This window comes from Zootoca vivipara, chromosome 2 (assembly GCF_965207765.1).
Source record: "Zootoca vivipara chromosome 2, rZooViv2.hap1.1, whole genome shotgun sequence".
NCBI lineage: Eukaryota > Metazoa > Chordata > Lepidosauria > Squamata > Lacertidae > Zootoca > Zootoca vivipara.
In genome coordinates this window covers 25,370,171-25,392,829 of record NC_142584.1, presented here as the reverse complement: position 1 = coordinate 25,392,829, position 22,659 = coordinate 25,370,171, and the positions used below count along the sequence as shown (strand labels likewise).

Below are 22,659 nucleotides of genomic sequence, written 5' to 3'. Positions count from 1 at the left end.
CCATCTCTGGGGTTCAAAATGCAGGCCCAGGCAAGGAAAAAGAAAACCCAGTGATCTTTTATTTTTGTGACAACAGTCCCCGTCCCCCCCCCTGTTTTCAGGCTGACCCAGTAGCTTCAGTGGAGGGTGGGGGTGGGGGGAGAGGAAGCAGCCCCATCTGCCTGAAGTGAAGCTCTCAGAGGCTGAAGGTGAAGAGACTCTTACTGGGAGGTCAGAGGGGAGACATGACATCAATTATTCCCGATCAGGCAATGGGAGAGTGCTCGCATCTTTCACCCCCAAGTGTTGGAGCATTTCCTAATGGCCTTTAGTGCCGGCCAGCGAGCGCGCCGAATGGCTTCTCAATTATTCATCGGGAGAAGAGGCAGCTTTTAAAGCGGAAGCTGCATTAGCTCCACGGGGGTGGGGCGAGGGGGGTGGGGGGCCCCAAGCTGCCAGCAGAGCGGGAGAAAGGAAAAGGGACGCAGACAGGCTGCAGAGCGAAGGGAGGCTGTTGTGCAGCTTTATGAAAACGGGGTGTGTTTTTTTTCTCTTGGACATGTGGCTTTTTGCAAAGGAAGGCTTAAACACACACATGCACAACCCCCTCCCCCACAAAAGACCACCCCACAGACCCCCAGAAAACCCTCCACGCACCCCACATACCCCACAAACAACCCTGCACGAGTCTCCGCCATGGAAATAAGACAAGCAAGTTGTTTATATAGAAAGGACAAATACTGGAAAAAGGAGCAAAACGCTCCATTAGAAAAAGGGGCACCATCCGAACAGCACCCCTGAGTTACTTATGCATGTGGCATCCTGTTTTTTGAGTCTTGTTTTTCCACAGTGTTTCCGAAATACACAACACAGCTAGAGGCATAGCCCTTTTTTCCACTGCCAGCTTGTTCGTTTTGCTCGGAAGGGAACAAAAACTCGGTTAAAATCTGCCCCCTTCCCCTCCCCCCACAACTCAACAGGCCTCCCCCTCCCCCTCCACCCCCAAAACCCGCCTCCCTCCCTCCCCTCCCCCCCAGGCCTGGCACAGCAAAGCCACTTGTCACCAAAAGCGAAAGAAGCTAAACTAGCAACGGTCCAGTGTGATTCCACAACACGGCACCCACACCCACCAACGGCACCTTGTCGGCCATCCAAGTTACACACACACACACACACGTACACACACGCGTGACACACACACCACAGACACGCATCCACAGAGGCCGTCTGCTTGGACGGCTCTGCCTGCGTGCGAGGCTGCCAAGACAAACCGATCAGATCTGCCAGGAATGGGCAGGGATTCAGAACCTGGGGGTGGTGGTGGTGGTGGTGGGAAAAAACACATTGAAATGGGGCAGGGGAAAGGGAGAGGGGAAAAGGAGAATAAATTAAAAAGGGGCCGGGTCTCCATAGAGCAGACCCAGCCAGACACCCCCTCTCCCCAGGGCATGCCCAGCTGGAATCCCCTTCCTCATCCTCCTCCCTGCCATGCCTCTGCTCCAGCCCTCGGTCCGCCTGCAAGGTGTACAGCCAGCTGCTCCCTTCATTCCACCGGCACAGGGCAAAGGTAGTATGCGCAGCCGTCCATGGCGCACTAAAGACGGAGAGCCACGGCACGCGCCCCGCTCACAGGACCACCAGGCTGGGGTTGCGCAGCTGCTGGTAGACGTGCAAGAGCTTCTCCACCGTCGCCTCCGGATCGTTCCCCAGGCACAAGCGGTCGCGCAGGGACTGTGCCTCTTTTAGCAGCACCTTCCGAAAGAAAGAAAGAGGCGAGGAGCGCAGTTGGTGCAAAGGAGTAACAGAATCATAGAGTTGGAAGGATCATCAGCACAGGAAATTGCAGTTGTCCCATATGGGGCTCAAACCTGCAACCTCCAACCTTGGCATTATTACCCTAAACAACTGAGCTGGAAGGCTGGCTTAAACAAGGGGGCAGGCTGATGTCCAACCGGTCTACCACATCCTGTGGCAAGCTCCCTCATTCCTCCCCTAGAGCTAACAGTCCTCTTCTTCCCACGACTCCCCGTTCAGCCCACTATGAACCAGATGTCTATCCCCCCCCCCCGGGGCCTTCGGTTATCCCCTTTCTTGCCACTACCCCAAATTACGCAAGCACGGAAGTATTTGCATGAAATTCATTCGGATCGTAGAATCTAATTTGCTTTGCTGCTGAATTTGGGTATGTGTGTGAGAGAGAAGAGAGGAGAGAAGCCCTGAGTGAAAACCTTAGTGCCGAGGATGTTTAACATTTTCAGTTCCTGAAATCATATGGAATGTATTATAAATGTCTGCCTGAAGCCCTGGGCTGAGGGGAGGGTTGAGGGACAGGGAGGGAGGGAGGGAGGAAGAGAGACAGAGAGGAAGAAAGAGGGGGGGGTGCTAATCAAGTCAGGGAAAGCGTAAATAGAACGGAACGCAGCCACTGCCAGATTGGGTCAGCCCAACTGCCTGTCTCAGCCCAGCAATTACAGAACAAGCCATAAATCCATTCGCTGTCATTTAGTCTGTCAACCCGGATTCCACCGTTTGGGTGTCTCTGTGTGGCCTGATGCGGGCGAGAGTCTAAAGAGAAGCCCTGGTTAACTGGTCTGGGCAGAGGCAATTCCAGAGCTCAACGCAAGCAGCTCTGGGGTTGCATGTGATTTGTCTCACCCACCCACCTCCCATGCTGCTGCCGCCGCCACCACTCCACTCTCCAGCCTTCCTGCAACAATCCAGGCACAAGATCTGCTTCTGTGGACCCTGGAACCTAAGGATATCTGGGAGGGGGCTGGTGGTGGTTCAGGGACAGAAATGCCTCTTACCTCGTGGTTGGCTTGGATCTGGTGGAGGTACTGCACACGGACATCTGGGGGAGAAGAGTCCTCGGCTGCTTGCTCCAGAATCAGTGTCTGCATTAAAAAGGGGGGGGGGGCGGACTCATTAAAGCAAGATTAACCAATGCAGAAATCCAGGCTCCTTGCCTTCGAATAAGAGAATCAGAGGACCCACACTTTTCAAAGATGACTGGAATGAGGCAGAACAGGGTTCCTGTTTCTCAAACCCTTTAGAGTGGGGAATAACAATAACAATATTATTATTTATATGCTACCCATCTGACAGCGTTGCCCCATCCACTCTGGGCGGCTCCCAACCAGAATATTAAAAACACAGTCAAACATCAAACAAAAAAAAAACTTCAGACGTTTTCTAAAAGTCAGATAGTTCTTCATTTCTTTGACATCTGATGGGAGGGCGTTCCACAGGGTGGGCGCCACCACCGAGAAGGCCCTCTGCCTGGTTCCCTGTAACCTCATTTCTCGCAGTGAGAGAACCGCCAGAAAACTCTTGGAGGTGGACCTCAGTGTCTGGGCTGAACAAGGGGGATGGAGTCGCTCCTTTGGGTATACTGGGCCAAGGCCATTAAGGGCTTTCAAGGTCAGCAACAACACTTTGAATTGTGCTCGGAAATGTACTAGGAGCCAATGAAGATCCGGTGTTATATGGTCCCAGCAGCCACTCCCGGTCACCAGTTTAGCTGCTGCGTTTTGGATTAGTTGTACAGTAGTTTCTGAGTCACTTTCAAAGGCAGCCCCACGTAGAGTGCCTTGCAGTAGTCCAAGCGGGAGATAACCAGAGCATGTTATCAAGATGTTATTAAAAACATCAAACATTAATAGTAAGCATGTAATCTGTGGCCCGCCATCCCTGACCATGCTGGCCGAAGCTGATGGATGCCAGAACCCCAAAACAGCATCTTCCTCCCTCCCTCCCACTCATCTGAAATCTCAGGTACCTGAATGCGCCTGACTACAGCATGGTGCAGCTGGGACATGTTTTCCATTGGTGAGCTCTGGATTATGATTTCCACCGCTTGGATGGGGCCTGCTGGGTTCAGGTCACTGACAGCCACCTGGAGGATAACGAGGACACACCATTGCCGCAAATTCATCCAAACAGTGCAAATTAAAAAGCCCAGCGACAACACGCCTCAATGGTCTGTTTTCAAAAGAAGCCCACCATCCATTTCCATTTTACAGGGGATGTAAGCAGGTGGCTTGGCACAGCTTGGTGGCGAAGATGCCGTTTTGTCCCCTTGGGTCTAATATTTTGATGCACGCTTCTGCAGATTCTGGGGGGAAATAATCATTTCCCGCCCTACCCTGTTCCACTATTATCTCTCCTCCAACCGTGGCAAGACAGTGCCCAGTAACTTCCCAGAGGGGAGTAGCTTTAACTAACAAGATCCACAGATCGCCCACTTCTCCCCTCTCCTGAATTTACTGAGATGATGCTGAGACCCACCAAACATGGCCATGAATTGGCACCCTGGCCAGCTGAAACGCTGGGACAGAAGCCCCTGCGCCCTGCCAAAACGAGAGGGCTTGTTGTCCGTGCCCCATTGAAATGCACCCTGATGAGCTTAATCCGCAAGGGCCAGCCGGAGCAGAATTAGCACGGCCACTAATCACTGCCGGCGTTATTAACGCTCCCTTGCACAAAGCCAGAGGGGCCGGGTGGTTGCCAGCGCTCCGCCGCTCCTCTCGGGGGGTTTACCGGCCACGGTGGCAGAGCCAGCTAGCAATTAACAGCGGCTATGTGCCGCTGCAAGAGGATTAAAAGGTGGTGGGAGAGGGGGGCAGCCAAAGCTCCTTTCTGATCACCCTCCCCCTTGAAATGCGGCAAAGCTGATGAGCAAGAGAAACCTGTTTATTTAGTGCCCTGGACCAGGCTCCTGCAGTCAAGTGGTAGCAATGTTCATATCTCAGTAACCGAGGGCAAAAAATGGGACCAAACGCTGCTGAGCACTTGGGTTGGGGAAAACTCGGGCCTTTTCCATCTGGCCCCCGGGGGGACTCTGTCCAAACCGGCCCACCCCTTTTCAGACTACCCCTCCCTGGCCCAATGCAGCCTACTCTGCAAAGGTGGGACTCACATTTTCTGCCCTGTCCAGGTTTGCCTCTAGCTGCCCCTGGCATGCAGGCCCTGGAAGTTCTGCCCAAAAGGGCTGCAAAAGGTACCCCTGGACTAGATAGAAGGCTGTTGCACACAGCATGACTTGGTAGAATTTGCCTTTGGGTAAACTAGAGGAGAGGTGGGCAGTCTGTGGCCTTCCAAGTGGTGTTGAGCTGCAACTCCTATCATCCCTGACTGTTGGATAGGGTGGCTGTCACTGGTGGGACTTGGGACTTCAGCAACAATTGGGGAGCCACCGATTCTCATATGCCAGAAACCCATTCAACTTTCCAAGGTTAAACTTGCAAGAGACTTTACTTTGTGAGTGAAGCAACCGAGGAAAAAATGACAGGGGTCAGAAACCAGGGCATTTGCCCCAGCAGTTTCCACTGCTCTTGTTTAACAGGTTGCCTGCCTGCCTGCCTGCCTGCCTGCCTGCCTGCCTGCCTGCCTGCCTCTCTCTCATACACACACACAACTTGCTATAGGGAATTCTCCCTTACCCCTAGTGCTATAGTACTCAGGAAAGGATGCTTTAAGCCCAAACTAGCCACTGTGATTCAGCTACTGCAGTGAGCATGCAGAAATTCCAGCCATGTGCCGGGTTGCTCCATTTCTCTTCTGCACAGACAGCAGCAATTTCCCAACTTGGGAGACGAGAGAAACAGGGTGGGTGGGCAGGACATGCAGAGGTCTACAGGTGTACCAAGGCCTGTGCAGAGCTATGGGTCTCCTCACCCCACACATCATGCAAGGCGTGCAGAAAAGCCTGGCAAAAAGCTGTCATTCACTTGCTTCAAGCTTCCTATCCAGGTACTGTATTCCCAATATTTCTTCTCCCTCTCCCATATCCAGGCTTCTTATAATCTAAGGTCAGGCTCAGGGGTCTTATGAGGCAAGGAGAGACACTACTCCAGGTACCTGAAAGGGGGAATGAAAGACGAGAGCCTAGACCCAAGGGCAGAGGCTGCTGTGCGGAACTTTTCAACATTCTAACCAAAACCCACGCCAGGCTTGGCCAAGGTGCCCACCGGAGGATAACCCTACGCCCGTCTCCCTTAGGCCCAGCCCACGACTCATGCCTTGCCTCTCGGATGTTCAACTGCACTTCGCCTCCATCTGGGGCCAGCCCCCGCACGGCTGCTGCGTCCTGGCTCCGCAGGGCATCCGCCTCGGCGTTATCTGCCAGCAGCCATCGTAGCACGGCGCAGCAGAGCGAGACATCTGAGCAGTGACAGCAGAGAAGAAGAGCAGACACTACCATGAAGCGCGTGTGAATTGTGGGCGGCTCGCGGGTGCAGCCGGCTGCCCCCCCTCCCCAATTTCCACCCTGCGCCAACCACCTGAAGCGCCTGGGAAGCTGCTGGCCGGGATTATTCGCCGCGGCAGCACAAACTAACAAATTAGCAAATTAACAGGGAGCGTGAAAGACCTCATAGCCCCGCCGGTTCTTCTGGTTGTCCCACAGCGCAATATGGCGGCGGCGGGGGGGGGGCAGAATATTTGCAAGCCAAGCAAAGGGGTGATTTGATACTGGCTGCCAACTTGGTGGGGTGCAAGGAGCGGCCAGTTGCGGCAGATGATCCGAGGCTAGGGCACACACCTGGTTTGTAGACAAAGGACCCAATCCCAAATTTAATGCTTCACAAAAGCACATGTGCCTGCCCCAGGCTGCTCCCCCGGCTGCAGGTGCAGTAGCTCAAAAGGCTGGCGGGAGCTGGATCCACAGTTCCAGCAGATGGATCAAGGGACCCCCCAGATCCTAATCTCACCACCACGGCCATCCTTCTTGGCAAAGGCATTCGAATCTTACTACTACAACAACCCAACCCAATGAGGACAATTATGCAAATTTTTACCCAGCATAATTAACTGTAAATACAGGATTTGATGCTCCTTGGGGAAAATATTTTTGCTTGTTTTGGCAAACCTTGCACGCCAGCCTTGGCTGGAAGTAGGATCTGCAGACTGGGAACTACAGATGAGGAGGGCCATCCTGGTTTTTTTTTGCTAGCGTGTGCCAATGGCGTTATCATTTCTTTACTTCAAAGCCCCCCTTTCTTTCAAATGGGGAGCTGGGTCCAGGTGCAATTCCTCGCCTGGCAGCAGAGTTTTCCTCACCCTGCCCAAGAATTTGGGAATCATTTTCAAGCTTTAGGGTGCTGGTATGCAGCTTTAAATCAGGGAAGAGAGGAAGACCCAAGTTTGCCTCTCTGGTTCGATGTAACTATGGTTCCAGAAAGGATTCTGCAAGGATCGCCTGCCAACAATTTAAAATTTTCACCGCACAGTTGCCTGGCCCTGAAATTAGCCGCCTTCATACTTAGGCGGGGAAAGGTGCTTAGAAAAGTTGTTTGGGGTCCTGCAAGGCCAACAGCTCACAAGCAGAATAATCATCCTCTCCCAGTATCATTCCTAGGCTTGAGCACAGAATACTCAACCTAGGAAAGTTTTTTCTCTCTCAAGGGACACATGCCCCCGGGGATACCATTGCAAGAACATCATTGCTGTGCCACTGATTTCTCTGGAATTCAAAGTAAAGAAAAACATCCAAACTAAGGAATAAACATGGGCACATGCTACTCATTAACAGCCAGAGGACGGGTGTTTTCTGATGTTGTTTTTTTTTAACTAGCCAGGGTCAAGGGGGCTCCTGCAGCAACATCCTTGGGAACGAAAGGATGAGCACAAACATAGCATTTTCCCTACAAGGTTTAGTTGGGGGTAGACAGCCACTGTGAGTTTAAGTCAAACTGTTTCTACATGGTTTGCATTTGGCCTGGAGACAGAGCCGGAGCAAAAGCCCAAGTCGGGCAGCTTGCATTATTCTCATCTGCGCCAGGAGGGGTGAGTTGGCAAACGGAACAGCCCCCAAAGGCAGATATGAATGCTGCTTCCAAAACTGAGGCTAAAGCAGGGGCTGGCCAAGTAAGCTGCCAGGTCTGGGTGAGGACACCCCGAGGAAGCATATGGGAGTTGCTCTGAACTCTTTTCGGAGCACGAGCGGGGTTCTAAACGGGATGCGGTGAAATAAAACGCCAGCTGGCCGGCCGCGGCTTGGATTCAAGCTGCCCAAGGACGGGACAAAAGCAGCCAAATGACAAGGAAGCTCCCCATCTTGAAAACAGCCTCCTCTGCACACAAAACAAGCCACCTCTTTCAGTATGTGTGTGTTTGGGGGTGGGTGGGTGGAGCAAGCATTTAAGAACCGCCAATGCAGGTGGGCTCAGCAGGCACTAAAAACCCTCACCAGGGAGAGGCAGAGAGAAAGGAAGGAGGTCACCTGTGCCCCCAAGCATCACACACCTGCACAGAAGTCCTTCAGGGTGGTTCTCAGCAGCTCAGAGGACACCTTGATCGAGGCCACAGAGGGAGCCAAGTACGCCTCTCCCAGAGGGCCGAGAGCTCTTGGGAGCAGCTCGCCGCCGCCTTCGACGCTCTCGAGGTCAGACTGCATCTGGGACAGCTTCAGGAAGGTGTCGAGCGGGTCCGCAGGGAGGGGGAGGGCAGCTGGAGGAGGGGAGGCTTCAGAGATGCTGCCGTTGGGGCCGCCCAAGCGGAGGCACTGCAAGAGGTCAATGGTGACTTCCTTGAGGGGCAGGCAGATGCCCTCTCTATCCGGGGAGAGGCCCGTGGAGTCGTCGGAGAGCAGGTCATCCAGCAGGTCGGTGGACTCCGAGACCGTGCCCAGGATCTCCCGCAGGCTGTAGTAGAGGGAGCAGGAGACCATGAAGGGCAGCTCCAGCTTGGAGCCCTCGGCAGGGCCCAGCGGGAGGGTCACCTCTGTCTTGTTCCCGGGGAGGAGCTGGTCTATGGGGAAGGTGTAAGTGGTGGCGGAATCGGACGAGTCCTCTTCAAAGTCGCAAGAGCTGGCGAAGAGCTGGACGCAGAAGGTCCAGCCGCGCTCCAGGGTGCACTCGCTGGCGTTCTCCAAAACGCAGGAGACCGCCAAGCTGTCCTGGACCAGGATGTGGCTCCAGTGGGTGGTGATGGTGCAAGAGATGGGCTTCTGGCTGCTCTGGCCGGACAGCAAAGCAGCGCTCACATTCATCACCTGGTTGAGGCACATCAGAGCGCGGTTCTTCTGGTCCACGACCTTCTTCAGCGACGACACTCTGCAGAGACCGGGGGGGGGGGGGAGAGGACACACAGTCATGCCGCTGCTGCTAGTGGAGTCTGCACATCCTAATGGATTACAGGGAAGGCCAAGAGCTGGCGTGGATACACAGACAAAAGAGGAATTAACAGGGGGCAAAGGCACTCGCCTGCCAAAAATAAACATGCACAGGAAATCCTGTGCAAGAACACTGGAGAAGACAGGAACCGCCACTCTCCCTTTGCCCAACCCTGCTGCCTTCCATGCCTTTTCTTCGGGGAAATGGGTGAGGTCCGAAAAAGGCTACCTGCTGTACAAGCTGACCCAGGATTCAAAATCATGCAGGGAGCCTGCAAACTCTCTGCTTTAGTCCCCAACTGCGGACAAAGGTGGAGCCCAGCCAACAGAATTAAATGATGGGCCGCATGCCCAAACAGGGCTATAATTGACAGCCTGTGGGCAAGGTACCTGCGGCCAGCTTTTGATCCTCAGATGTTGCCATGAGACTGCCAAAGCTGACCTCCCCATACCAGTTGCTGAGGAAGGAGAATCCCGTTGGCATTGCAAGATATTCATATGAAAACACCCGGTGTGTTGCGGCTGCAAGACTTTTATATGCGCAAAGATGGAAGGACTCATTATTACCAACGATGGAAGAATGGCTGCTAAAACTAACGGACTTAGCTGAGATGGCAAAATCGACATGGTTGATCAGGAAAAAAAAAGTCATTGTTAACATTTGATAGAGGTTGGAATCCTCTCACAAACTTTTTGCGTGATAAAGAAAATGAAATAACGGCGTTAGGATTTGAGGGTTGAAGATAATGTTTGTTTGTAGAAAATGGCTTCGTTGGGTGTTATATTGGGGTGGATGAAGTGAATATTGTTTATATATAGTGGACAGGCAAAGAATTGGAAGTCCCTTACCTTCTGATCTCTCTCTCTCTCTCTCTCTCTCTCTCTCTCTCTCTCTCTCTCTCTCTCTTTTCTAGTTCTTTTTCTTTATTTCTCGGCCTCTTTCTTTATTCCTTTGTCTCCCCCCCCCAACACCGCCTCTTTTTACATTTTTATTGTATTTAGAGTCTTATTGTATTCAAAGTCTTAGCTTGGACCCCCCCCCAAAAAAAAAGAGGAAAAAAGATATTTGATGCTAAGTTTTGCATTTTTCTCTATACAGTGGTACCTCGGTTTACAAACACAATTGGTTCCGGAAGTCTGTACTTAACCTGAAGCGTACTTGACCTGAAGCGAACTTTCCCATCGAAAGTAATGGAAAGTGGATTAATCCGTTCCAGACGGGTCCGCGAAGTACATAAACTGAAAATACTCAAACCGAGGCGTACTTAAACCGAGGTATGACTGTATGCTTTAAGTCAAAGGAAAGGGGAAAAACACACACACAAAGCACCTGGTGTGTGCAATATGTTGTGTGCATGAGGGACAGAGAAGAGGGGGGGGGGGAGGCAGAGAGATGCAAAATACCAGACAGCTCCTACCTTTCAGAGACATGGCCTATCCCAGACAGCAGCTCCTTGATCCTCTGCCCAGCTTTGTCAGGGTTCATTTTGAAAGGCTGCGTATCATCCGGGCTGCACAAGCCACAGGTCATGAGGCGGCCTTTAGCAGATAACGCCAGAAGCTCGGACTCACCTGAGGAAAGAAACGCACACAAGAGATGGAGATTGGGGCGGTGGGTGGGGTGCTAGAAGACGGCTTCAGGAGGATGTTGGCCTCACCTCAACCACTCTTTTAAGGTTTTCAGCAGAACCTTGAGATTGACCAATCAGAGAGCCAGATGCAGAGGTCATACACTCCGGATCAAAGCAGGGATGTTGTCGGACTCCCAGCTCCCATCAGCCCCAGCCAGAATGGCCACTGGCAAGGGATTATGGGAGCTGCAGTGCAAGGGCAACACCCACACAGAGGCGGAGCTAGCGGCTCAGGTACCCGGAGGCGGGGCCATGGGGTGGGGTGAGCGTCCCAGGGGATGGGGTGAGCTGCCCATGGGGGATGGAGCAAATAGCCCATGGCGGGCTGCTTCCTGGGTGGGGTGGGGGAGCCATGTCGCTTTTCCAGCAGCCTTCCTCCCTTCCCTTTGACAGCTTGGGGGAGGCTCCCCCCCAAGTAGGGGGCAATGGCACACCGCCCACCTGTGACTCCCAAGCCTCCCCCAAGCTGTCAAAATGAAGGGGGAAGGGGGGGGAATGCCGCTGACAAAGCAGCGCAGCTCCGCCCCTTCCCCCAACGGCTCGGGGTAGGCTTGGGAGTCACAGGCGGGCGGCGGGCCGAATGCCACCCCCCTCAGTGATGACACCCAAGGCAAACCGCCCCCATCACCCCCCCTTCCTCCACCCCTGCACCTACAAGCTCTCCCCCTCTGCAGTGAGGAATCCTGAGCCCACCATTTTGTTTTGAGCATCAGAACTAAACTGAGATCACAATTCTTCCATACAATAAGCCACTCCCAGCTCTGCCTACTGCTTTCTTTATTTCAGCAGTATATTTCTGGGGTGTGTGTTGAATCCTTGCCATCCTGAGATGCAGCAATAATCCCCCACCTACTTTCTTGCCCGTGCTTGGTCTAGAATTCCAGTACTGGGGCTTCAGGGGAAGGAAGGCAAGTCAGACAAGAATCCTTTCTGAAGCCATATATTTTTTAAAAAGGTGTGTGTGTGTGTGTGTGGAGAGGTCTGAGAAACACTGGAGTGCTAATTATGAGGCTGCAGTTTCCTATCTGCACGCAGGAGCAGCTGCAAGGTGTGGTGGGCAGACCATGAACCTTATAAGCCTGTGCTGAAGGTTCGGGAGCCGCCATGGCTGCATCGGTGGGAACAAAGCAACTTTGGAAGCTGCCACGCCCCTCACTGGGAAACCGATCGCACCGGGGGTGTGTGTGTGTGGAAAGCGATGGCACCTGGAAACAGCACTCCTAGGGGGAGTGAGAAAGATGCAGAGCTGCCCTGGGGACCGCGCAAAGGAAAGGGAGCCAGAGGAAGGGGAAAAGGATCCTTGCTGCCAGCCAAACTGCGCTCGCTTATCCAGGGGCACAGGCAGGCCCAAGCGGCTTCCCGCTGCTCCGTCCCCGCAGAGGATTGCTGTCAGGAGTGGTGCTGAAGCGAAGTGACAGGCAGCCGAAGGGGGGTGGGCTGTGAGGGGACGGAGAACCCGCTTCCGAGAAGAGTTCGGCAGCACTCGGGAGAAGACGCGCAAACTCACACATACATGCTCCCTGCAGAATCCTGTCTCGGCTGAGCACAGGGGCCAGCTGGCCTCTTTTCACTTGGTTCCGTCTGGCCGTGTTGTTCCTCAGTTTTGTTCCCTCTCCTGATTTGCAAGCTCTTGAGATGAGAGAGCTAGCTGAAGAACTGGCCTGCGGGCAGGGTGGTGTGTGGACAGGACATGGGACAAGGCTATGGGCAAAATCTGCCTCCCTGAGATCTTCAGGATTCAGTTAATAAACCAACAAACCCAAGGTCCTAGTTCTCATGAGCCCACGTGCCTTGTGTCAATGCTATTTTGTCTACCCTCTCAGCCAACGCCATCTTCCTTTCCTGCGCAGTTCAACAGCCAGCACACAAAAGACATTTCCAGCGTTGTAGAAACCCAAATATTCACAATGCTGTAATTCTGAGTCTGGGCAACGTCCCTGATGCTGCCCTGATGGGAAGAGTGGGTGCAAAGAGCCCCACGCTTCTTAATCCCATCCTGGCAAGCTAAGCGGCCCCACTCCTGATCTGCTCTGAAGGCAGGAGACAAATGGCAGCTGCTGAGCCTTTATTGATCCTTTTCGAGAGCGAGACGAAGGCTGCTTCCTGCACACAGGATATTAATGCCTCTTGCATGGTGAGCAAGCACAATGCAGCTGTTCCACACAAGGAGGGGGGAAAAACCAAGACTCTGAATGGCTACGCGTTACAGAGCCATTTTGCCAGAGGAGGCAGAGCTCCTGAACTGCCATTCAATTCCGTCGGCTTCTCTTAGCGCCTGGGGTTGCTCTGCGCTGGCCCTAAGCTCCCCTCTGTGCAGGATGCTGAAGAGAGAGAGAGAGAATCGTGGCACCCTGCAGCCAGCACAGGATGGGCACAGCTTCTGCCAGAGGCCTTCATCTCTCTCTCTCAAGAAGAAAGCAGGGCTTGGGATGAGGCTGGAGACATGCAGGCAGGCAAGCTGGCAGGCGGGGGCTCTGCTTCCTTTCCTCCTCTCAGAACAAGAGAGCTCCCCACTCCTTGACTGGCTAGGCTCAACTTGGCGGGCTTGGCATGAATGGCTCACAGGGAAATGGGGGCCTTGAGGAGGGATGATAGCAAAGGAGAACTTTGGGGCAGACCCTGAAGATACGGCCCCACACTCGCTCTCAGCAAAGGCCCCACCTTTGGCCAAAGCCTGCTAAGGCTCAGAGTGTGGTGGGGGCTGAAGGAGCTTGCTGACAGGAACTGTGGGTGGGGGCAAGAGTCTCCAGAGCCCTGACCAACAGCTAACGTTGTTAGGGAGAGGGGTGGGGAGCACTTGGGAAAAGGAACAGGAAGGTTGGCACAGCAAGGCCCCAAGCTTCCCCCTAGAGCCGCAAGACTGTCTTCCTTTCCTATTTGTGTATTGGCAACTGAAAGGGCTGTGAATGGTACCTCTCTCAGGGCCACATCTGGCCCAGGAGGCTTGTCTGCCAGCGTAAGGACAGATTTAAAATAATCTGGCCTGTTTTTGGAACCAAATCCCATCCCCATTGGTTCTCTGGCCTGTTTGCGGAACCAAACCCCATCCCCATTGGTTCTCTGGCCTGTTTGTGGAACCAAACCCCATCCCCATTGGTTCTCTGGCCTGTTTGTGGAACCAAACCCCATCCCCATTGGTTCTCTGGCCTGTTTGTGGAACCAAATCCTGCCCACATGACAGAGAGCCAATAGTGCAGGCCTGATGTAAGGAGTGGGAGGGACTAGAGCCAGGCCCCAGCTAAGGTGCACCCTGGCCACAACGTCCTCCCAACCCGTCCGCCTTCCTCTCGCCATTTACAAGCAGCCATTTTGAAGGCTGCATGTGTGCAACGGCCCCGTGCCCAAGTCACCCCCGACCCTTCCGGCCCACAGAGTAATTCCTTGACCCGTTGCAGTACCTTCCGACTCCCGGGAAGACAAGGAGAGCGCCACCACACTGCAGATGCTCAAGCTGGCGGGAGACAGAGCGGACGGGAGGGTCCCTGCCGCGTCCTCCACCTTCTCGGCCTCCGGGAGGTTGCTGTCCAAGTCGACGGCATAGATGTCGGAATGGGTGCTGTAGTACATGCGGCTTCCCCCGCTACACGCCGCGCACAGGACAGGGCCCTGCAGGCAATACTCGCGTAGCTCTGGGACCTTGACCTCCTCTCCCTGAGCTGCCTTGATGGCCACCATTTTGCCATAGTGACCCAGAGCCACGACACAGTCGCAGCCCAAGTCTCCGTAGGCGGGCAGCTCCTCTGCCTCCGGGGACCTCCGCTCTGTCCTCAGGGCCCCGACGAAGACAACCGGCTCCTCCAAGTGGTGGAGGATCTTGACGGGCGAATCTTCGCAGCTGCGGTTGTCAGGAGAGCTCAGGGCCTTCAAGGGCACAGAGCAGAGCTGCCCGTCTGGGAAGCCGCAGAGGATCATGGGAGAATCCAGCATGGCCGCGTCAATGCCAAAGAGGAGGCTGAAGAGAGGCTCTTCCAGCACGAAGCCCCCCGAGTGGCGCAGGCCTTCCTTGTGGTCGGTGGTGCTGGGGGACGAGGCACAACACAGGACGGGGAGGAAGTGCGCCAGAGACAGGTCCCCGTCGTTGTTTGTGCTGGTGGTGATATCCACATGGCTTATTGGTTGGCGTGGCAAGTTCCCCCGGTCCTCAGGGCCCGGGAGGTTGTGTAGATTCATGCACCACCTCCCCTGGACTTGCGAGAGGGTGACCAGGACGTCGTTGAGCAGCGTGAAGGTGCAAAGCGTGGCGTCGGGGAAGGTGCAGGTGTCGGAGCCCATGGGGAGGACGCTGGAGAAGCAGTCGTTTTCCTCGCCATCTGCCCGCTTCGCTAACCTTCAAAGCAAACAAGGGGAAGCTCTCAGCGGAGCCAAAGGGTATAGCTCAGAAACGGAGGTGGAGGTGGCGGTGATTCACAGAGCTGAATTCGGGAGCAGCCAGCTGGATAAAGGAGGGGGAAGCTACTGCTCTGGAGGGAGAGCCCCCCCCCAGCCACTTAACCCTTTTGCTGCCCCCTGAAGACTCACAAAGCAGCTTGGGAAGATGGGGATCTGTGGCAGAGAGGCACAAGGCGGCACCTCAGACGCAAAGCAGGAGAACCACAAATAAGACAAAAGAGAGTGTTGCACCCAACTGAATCACTGCATGCGAGGAACAACTTCTGCAAGTGGAACAAGACTCCCTCTTCCTCTCCTTGCCGCTGCCCAAATCGGCTCCGGAGGCTTGGAGGAACCCCCAGAGTCCGACTGGGGAGGGGCCTGGAGGGGAGATGCAAAGAGGGGAAATTCTGCTCAGGAAAGGTTGTCCTGCACATGCAATGGTTTCGTTGGCTACAACTCAAAAGAGATTCAGACTGGGGCTGCAGCACTGGGGAGGGAGAGGTTTAATATACACCCCCCTCGCTCTTTTCCCATTTAGAAATCACACATCATGAAACTGTACTATATGGCAAAAGGGACGGGTGGCGATTTTAACTAGGCGAAAAGGTACAGAGGGAGTGGAGAATGCTAAAGACTGGCTTCCCCAGTGCTGCAAACAGACACAAACATGATCACCCCTTTCTCTGACTGCTATTACCATTTTTAAAAATAATAATACTGACTGAGGTTGCTGCTGTGTGGGCAGTTCTCCAGGTACAGAAAACTCCAGGTACAGAGTGAGATCCATTGGTCCATCTAGCTCAGTAATAAGAATTATTCTGATTACTTTTATTGCCAAGCTATGCTTCTTCCTTATTATAGAATCATAGAGTTGGAAGGGACCCTGAGGATCATCTAGTCCAACCCCCCCTGCAATGCAGGAATATGCAGCAGCCCCATACGGGGATTGAACCTGCAACCGCGGCATTACCAGCACTACTCTCAAACCAACTGAGCTATTCTATTATTATGCTTTATGTTATGTTGTTATTATTATGCTCCGTAAAATGTGTTCTTAACGTTGTACAGCGCCCTGAGATCTTTTGATAAAGGGTTGAATAATAATAAGAATGTTGCGAAAGCGGCAAACCCAGAAGTGTTTCGCCATGCGCGCATGCGCAGAAGCGCTCTACCGTGCCGCGCACATGCTCAGAAGTGGTCTGCCGCTGCATGTGCATGCGCACAAGTGGTCCCTCCAGTTGTGGAAACCTCAGGATCCGACCAGAGCTCCAGAACGGATCCTGTCTGCAACCAGATGTACCACTGTAATAATAATAATAATAATAATAATAATAATAATAATAATAATTCCTACACTGGCTGGCAGCGGCTTTCCCGTCAGATAGGACGCTTCTCCCAGCCCTACCTGAACCTTCTGCATGCAAATCAGATGCTCTACCGCTTTATCTTAAAAAGCAGAACGAAGAAACTATAAAAAAGGACAGTTGGCGACAGAGAGAAGTATAAAAACACAATTCTGTACGTGACTACTCAGAACTAAGCCCAACTGAGCCCACTGGGGCTTACCCACAGGTAAAAGGGTACAGGACTGCAATATCAACATGACAAACGAGGGGGTCTGTTTGGATCACGTCAGGGAGGGCACACCGAGATACTGGAGCCATCACTGAAAAAGTTCTAAGCCTGGTAAGGAAGAAGATAGTCTGGTCGCCAACACGGGTGGCAACTTGATAATTAATTCCTAAGAAATCTGGCGCCCCCAGAAACAGGTATGAAACACCTGCCTGATAATGCCCTCTCCTTGTCTCTCACCTGCTTTGGTAGTCCAAGGAAACACAGTAGATACCAACTCCAGCGCACAGGATATAGAGCTGCTGGTGGAGAGGCAGGAGCTCCACGTGCCAAACTTGATCGGGAAACCTGTAGACAGCCTAGGAAGGAAAAAGGCCAAGGAAAGGGAAAGGAGAAGGACTTAGATGGTCTTCAGTAATCCTACAAGGGAAGGAGGGCTATGGGAGCCATCTCCACAACCCCATCCCCTGGTTGAGCCACATTTTGAGCCCGCAGGAAGGCCAGGTCTTTGAATACACACCTGGAACAGGCTGTTGATCATCTAAAGCAGTGTTTCCCAAACTTGGGTCTCCAGCTGTTTTTGAACTACAATTCCCATCATCCCTAACCACTGGTCCTGCTGGCTAGGGATGATCCATGGAGACCCAGGTTTGGGTCTAAAGTGACCAGAACAGCATCTTCCCCTAATAGAAACCTTCTTCACTCCAAAGAAGCCAAAATGGCAGAACATCAGTCTTGCTTCTTTATGAGTGCTAAAGCCTAACACCTAAGAACGGCCACTAAGAGAAAAATAAAAGATTGGCAATCTCTTACGTTATTAGCAGCAGCCTGGCATGGTGAAAATTAGGAAGTGGGGCTTTTCCCGTCGTGAAGACACAACGGAAGAAGCTTCACCTTAATTCATTCATTCTGCGGCCAAAGATGTGGGTGCAAAGCCAGTACCAAGTCAGCACCTGTCTGCTTTCAAAGATGCCATGCAGTTCATTTTGAAAATAATCAACAGAGTCACAGAATTGTAAGGGGCCATCTAGTCCAACCCCCTTGCAATGCAGGAATCTTTTGCCCAACGTGGGACTTGAACCCACAACCCTGAGGTTAAGAGTCTCATGCTCTCTACTGACTGAGCTATCCCAGGGCTTCCCCATTGTAATAACACAAGGGGTGGGGTTCACCTAACACACCTCATCAGTTGAAGCCTTGTGCAAGAGGCCACCCCCCCCCCACTGCTCCCACATGCCCCAAAATTGGAGGAGCCCCAGATCAGGGTGCGGGGGGTGGGTGGTGGTGTCGTCTTTCCATCTGGCAATTCTTGAGCAGACAGAATGTTTGTAAGAGTGCAACGTTGGGTTCCACCCCAAGGGTACCGTGGGAATTTCTCTCCAAAATGCTGTAGCCACATGAAAAATAAGCAGGTTTCCCAAGAGCATCTATTACCTCCTGTATCCTATCCTGAGTCTGGCCAGACACAACATCCTCTGGGTACCATTCCGCATACCCAGTGGCGTGTCATCCGAAGCCGTTATGTCTGCACACACTTTGATTTAACGAAGGCTTCCCTCACATAAATCAGCAGGATCTTATTTTCCCCCTCTGTGCCGAGGATGTACACCTCCTGCCATCTTCTCCGAGGAGCATCCATTGCAATAAGCGGAGTTTATATTATCTAGCAGTCTATATGTAATTCCTCACTTTAAGCTGCTAGCAGTTGCCATTGCTGCTGCGCTCTGCTGATGAACAAGTGACATATTTCATGCAAGATGGGCCTCCATTTCAGGAGCGAAGGAACAGGCAGTAAGTAGCCCCGCGTGTCTGTCTGCAGTAAAAGCTGCAACAGCAACTCGGAGGATTGCGAAGTGAGCCCCTTCTTAAGGATGAGAAATCAGGCAAACGCTAGATGTTCTAGCATCACATGTGATCTGGGGAATCGGCAGCATTAAAAAGAAGAAGTGTTAACCCGTTTGTGACCTACTTCTCTGTGCAAGAGAATGGTGTGGGAGGCTGAGCCAGATATTACCATAATCATGGGTTCCTTAGAAACAATCAAGGGAATAAATTAAAGGGATACATTTAGCACAGTGCTAAGGCTTGTCATGGGCCCAACAGGCAGGAACAGGGGGAAGTGATAGAATCCCTACGAAAAAGACTTCAGTTGCTCATCGACAGGAACGATAGACAGTGCAAATGAACAGAACAAAGAACACCCCATATTTTACAGTTCTAAACTTTGGTTAAACAGAACTACCCCCAGAGGGTAGAAGCAGATTTCTATCTGACAGATGACACACACAAAAACAAGCCCAGACCACCACAGGCAGATGTCAAAAATTGGATGCCATATGTAAGTCAGTTATGTAGCACAGACAACCAACCTGCTGCAAGGGAAAAAAAGGCTGCTAAGAGTGAGAGAGTGAATTGGAAAGTCGGCAGAAGACCTAATTGAGGATTTAGATGCTTAAGCTCAGGTTGGCACATCGGGGAGCCTTGCCTGTCAATTGCACATGAGACAAACATCCAAAAGCCACAGGTGGTTATGCTGAGATGAGGCGTCCAACAGGTAATAGACAAGATCCTCTGCAGAACCAATCCCCAAATCATTATGTAATCTTATCGCAGAAATAAAGGGAGGGGGAGGGGAGGAACTAGGCTGCTCTGTCTCATGCTACAGTTGCCGAGGGAAGCAGGTGACAAGGCACACCAAATCTGGATGTGTAACTACAGAATCCATTTCACTCTGCTTCTTGCTCTAAATGCCTATGCACATCTTGATGCAAGTACTGCTTGGAAGCTTGCAAAGCAAACCCAGATTTGGTCCCAGAAAAGGTACTGGCTACAATTCAGCAGCTGAATAGATGTACAGAGCCTGGCACTCACAGAAGAAGCCCTGTTTTCTTCCATGAGCACATGAATACATATGTGTAAACTCTGTTTACACCAGGCATGGTGAGCATTGTAACCCTTGAGAGGTTGTTGGGACTCTCAGTTCCCATCAGCGCCAACCAGGACAGCTAATAGGAATGATGCGAGCTGTAGTCTGTAGTCCCTGGTTCACACAGCAAAGTTCGTGCAAGTCCAGGGCTCTCAACCGTCTCTCAACCAGATCTCCTAAAGAAATGCCAATTGCTCTGTCACAATACAGCCATAGTCTTCTTCCTCTGAGCACAATGGGGGCAAGCGGGGAGGAGGGAATATAAATGTTCTATTAAAACATAACCGTGCATACAGCGATTACCTTCCCCACCCTCTGGGTTATGTGCTTAAAATGCAATACTTGGGTTTGCTGTTAAGTCACAAAAGGGTGGATCGGTGCAGACACACAAAACACACGCTACATCTTCTGCCCATGCATAGAAGCAGCCAGTAGCTTGTTGTCACCTTCTAAGGGGCGATGAACAAAAAAACCGGATCACACAGAAACTGAACTACCAAGGTTTTACTTTGCTGGTGAATTGCCCTCTCACATTCCCAAAACGTTACGTGGCACTCACAATCTGGGTGCCTAAAAAGGTGGGGTGGTGGTGGTGGTGGTGGGGGTTCTGCATGCCGATGGGGCAATTTTAGACGAGGTTAGCAATTAGAAGCAAGGCGAGGATTAGGAAGCAATTCCAGATAAATTCGTGCAGCCTGCAGGTGTGTGGCATCCTGTGAAAGTGCCATTAGCGTTTCCAAGAGTTTGCATCAAGCCAAGGGGGGGGGGGTGTCCCTGCCTGCCTCACAGCATCTGACCCAGTTTCTCCGCCCGTGCCCCCACTCTCTGTAGCGAAAGGGACCAATCTGGCCGCCGCTTACCTTCATCAACCTCCCCTCTTGGTCGTAAACGTAGACGAACTCGGTGCCGTTGGAGAGGTAAATCTGGTTCTCATGGCACAGCACGCGGGGCTTGCCAGCCGCCAGACCCCCCACCGGGCAACAGAAGCCCGCCAGGTAATCCACCCGGTGCCCCACCTGTGCCATGATGGTGCCAGCCTGGAAAAGGGACTCGGAGGAGGACACGCATGCAGCAGGGTCGGGCGAGGAGGCGAGTCTCTTGCCTGGGGCGGCCCCTTCTCTCCTTAAAGCACGTGGGGGGAGGAAGAGGAGGAGGAGGAGGAGAACCAACGATGGAGGCGCCCTCCCCAGCCACACAAAGGGACCAGCCTACCTGGGCGATGCGAGCCCACCCCGACGTGAGCACCCTCCCCTCTTTCTTTCTTTCAAGGGAGGGGGGGAGATAAAGGGGGATGAATTAGAAACCCACACGGGGGAGGGAGAGAGGGGAGGGGGCAAACCCCACCAGCACCCCTCCCACGGAGACAACAAAAGCCACTCCCAATACGGTAAAAGGGAGAAGGGGGGATCTAAGCAACCAGTTCCCACGCAGGCGAGCGATTCAGCCCGCTTTCCCTTTCCTCCCCCCCATCCCGAGCAAAAGGGGCGGGGCTGTTACTGTGGCCCCGCCTCCGCAGCCCACCCCCCACCCCCCGGGGCGCCGCCGCTGCTCTAATGCCCCCAGCAGCTCGCGGACGCGGGCGGCGCCTCCCCTTCCAGGCTCTCCCCGTCTCTCGTCTCCTCGCCCTGCGACTGCCTATAGCAGGCAGGGACGGTTTACGACATGCCGCAAAAAACATATTAAAAAGGGCGGAGTGGGGGGGAGAGTGGAGAGTAGGCTCTGCGTTGCTAAGGGGGGAGGGCGAAGCTGCGTGCACGGGCAGGTGGGGCTTCTAGAGAACCGTCGGGTTGTGGAAAGGGCACCCCGGGGGTCATCTAGCCCAACCCGCTGCAATGAAGGGGGGTTTCAACTGATCCCCGTGTAATGCAGTGCAATGCAATGCGTTTCAACTGAAGGGCCTGGATCGCTCTCCAGGGGGAGGACGTAGAGCTGGCCCCGCCGCAAAAGAAGCTGACAGCTGCACTTCTCGTCTTGTTTTAGGACGGCTTCACGGGAGAGGGATGGAGCGCCCATGTGCAGAGGCAGTCTACCTCTGAATACCAGGCCTGCATGCAGGACTAGACTGCATGCAGGGAAACAGCGGGGCGAGGCAGGGGGTAGTGGACGAGAGGTTGGTTCAGATGCCCTGCTCAAACTGCATTTGAGTTATAAATGCAAACGTGGCGGGGAGGGAAATCTGCTTGAAGAAAACTGCCAAGCACGGGAGAGGGATGGAGCACCCATGTGTAGCAGCAGTCTACCTCTGAATACCAGGCCTGCATGCAGGACCAGACTACCCCTTGTTCTGGCCCGGCAGATCCCTCTTCTTTGTTCTCTTATAAGCTGCTTAGTTCATTTTCCGATCCCCAGCTTTTAGGGCTACAGAAAATAGGTGGGTTCTAAGAGCTGGTGGTACAGGCGGGTGCTTGGCGTAAAAAGCAAAAAGGGAGTTTATAGCACTGTGGAACCAGCAGAGAGCATCACTGTCCGCAGTGGGACAGAGCTATCCTTGGGGAAATAAACCAGGATAAAGCGGGAGACTGAGCCATGGGGAGCAGGGAGAAATGTGGAACTAAGGAATCAGGTGCGTTTGGGCCTAATCCAGAGGCTGGCTTCTCCCTTCAGCACAGAATCCAGTCATTAAAATCCTTCTTACTTCTGACCATTATGCCTTCCGTATGCCTTAATAAACTTGTTCATCTCACCACTGTAGCTGCTGCACTTAAAAACCAAAAATAACCATTCAATGCTCTTGCATCAGTCACAAAAATCGCACAGCCAAAATAAAAAAGTGCAGATTATTATTACTATTATTTGAAGTATTGTTCTTAAAAACAAAAAGACAGGTCTCCCAGAATGGCTTGCGAAACAACAGTAAGATTGCCAGCCTGAGGGCAGGGACTATTAAAAGGTTAAAGGTAAAGGGACTCCTGACCATTAAGTCCAGTCGCGGACGACTCTGGGGTTGCGGCGCTCATCTCGCATTATTGGCCAAGGGAGCCGGCATACAGCTTCCGGGTCATGTGGCCAGCATGACAAAGCCACTTCTGGAGAACCAGAGCAGCGCACGGAAACACCGTTTACCTTCC

General features: G+C 53.0%; 1 protein-coding gene across 2 annotated transcripts; it reads right to left on the bottom strand.

The window, feature by feature from the left end:
- Positions 1–674: 674 nt before the first annotated feature.
- Positions 675–21,072, bottom strand: FAAP100 (FA core complex associated protein 100). 2 transcript variants are annotated; one of them, XM_035104112.3, is made up of 9 exons: positions 20,452–21,072; positions 16,906–17,024; positions 14,121–15,049; positions 10,510–10,663; positions 8,224–9,032; positions 6,005–6,141; positions 3,758–3,874; positions 2,787–2,873; positions 675–1,731 (listed from the first exon to the last, which is right to left on the bottom strand). In XM_035104112.3, exons 1-9 carry the CDS (start codon positions 20,614–20,616, stop codon positions 1,606–1,608), a joined length of 2,643 nt encoding a protein of 880 aa, XP_034960003.2. In that variant the 5' UTR covers positions 20,617–21,072; the 3' UTR covers positions 675–1,605. The 2 variants fall into 2 exon arrangements, 1 of the variants encoding a protein (XP_034960003.2); XR_015948010.1 differs by lacking the exon at positions 6,005–6,141.
- Positions 21,073–22,659: the final 1,587 nt, after the last annotated feature.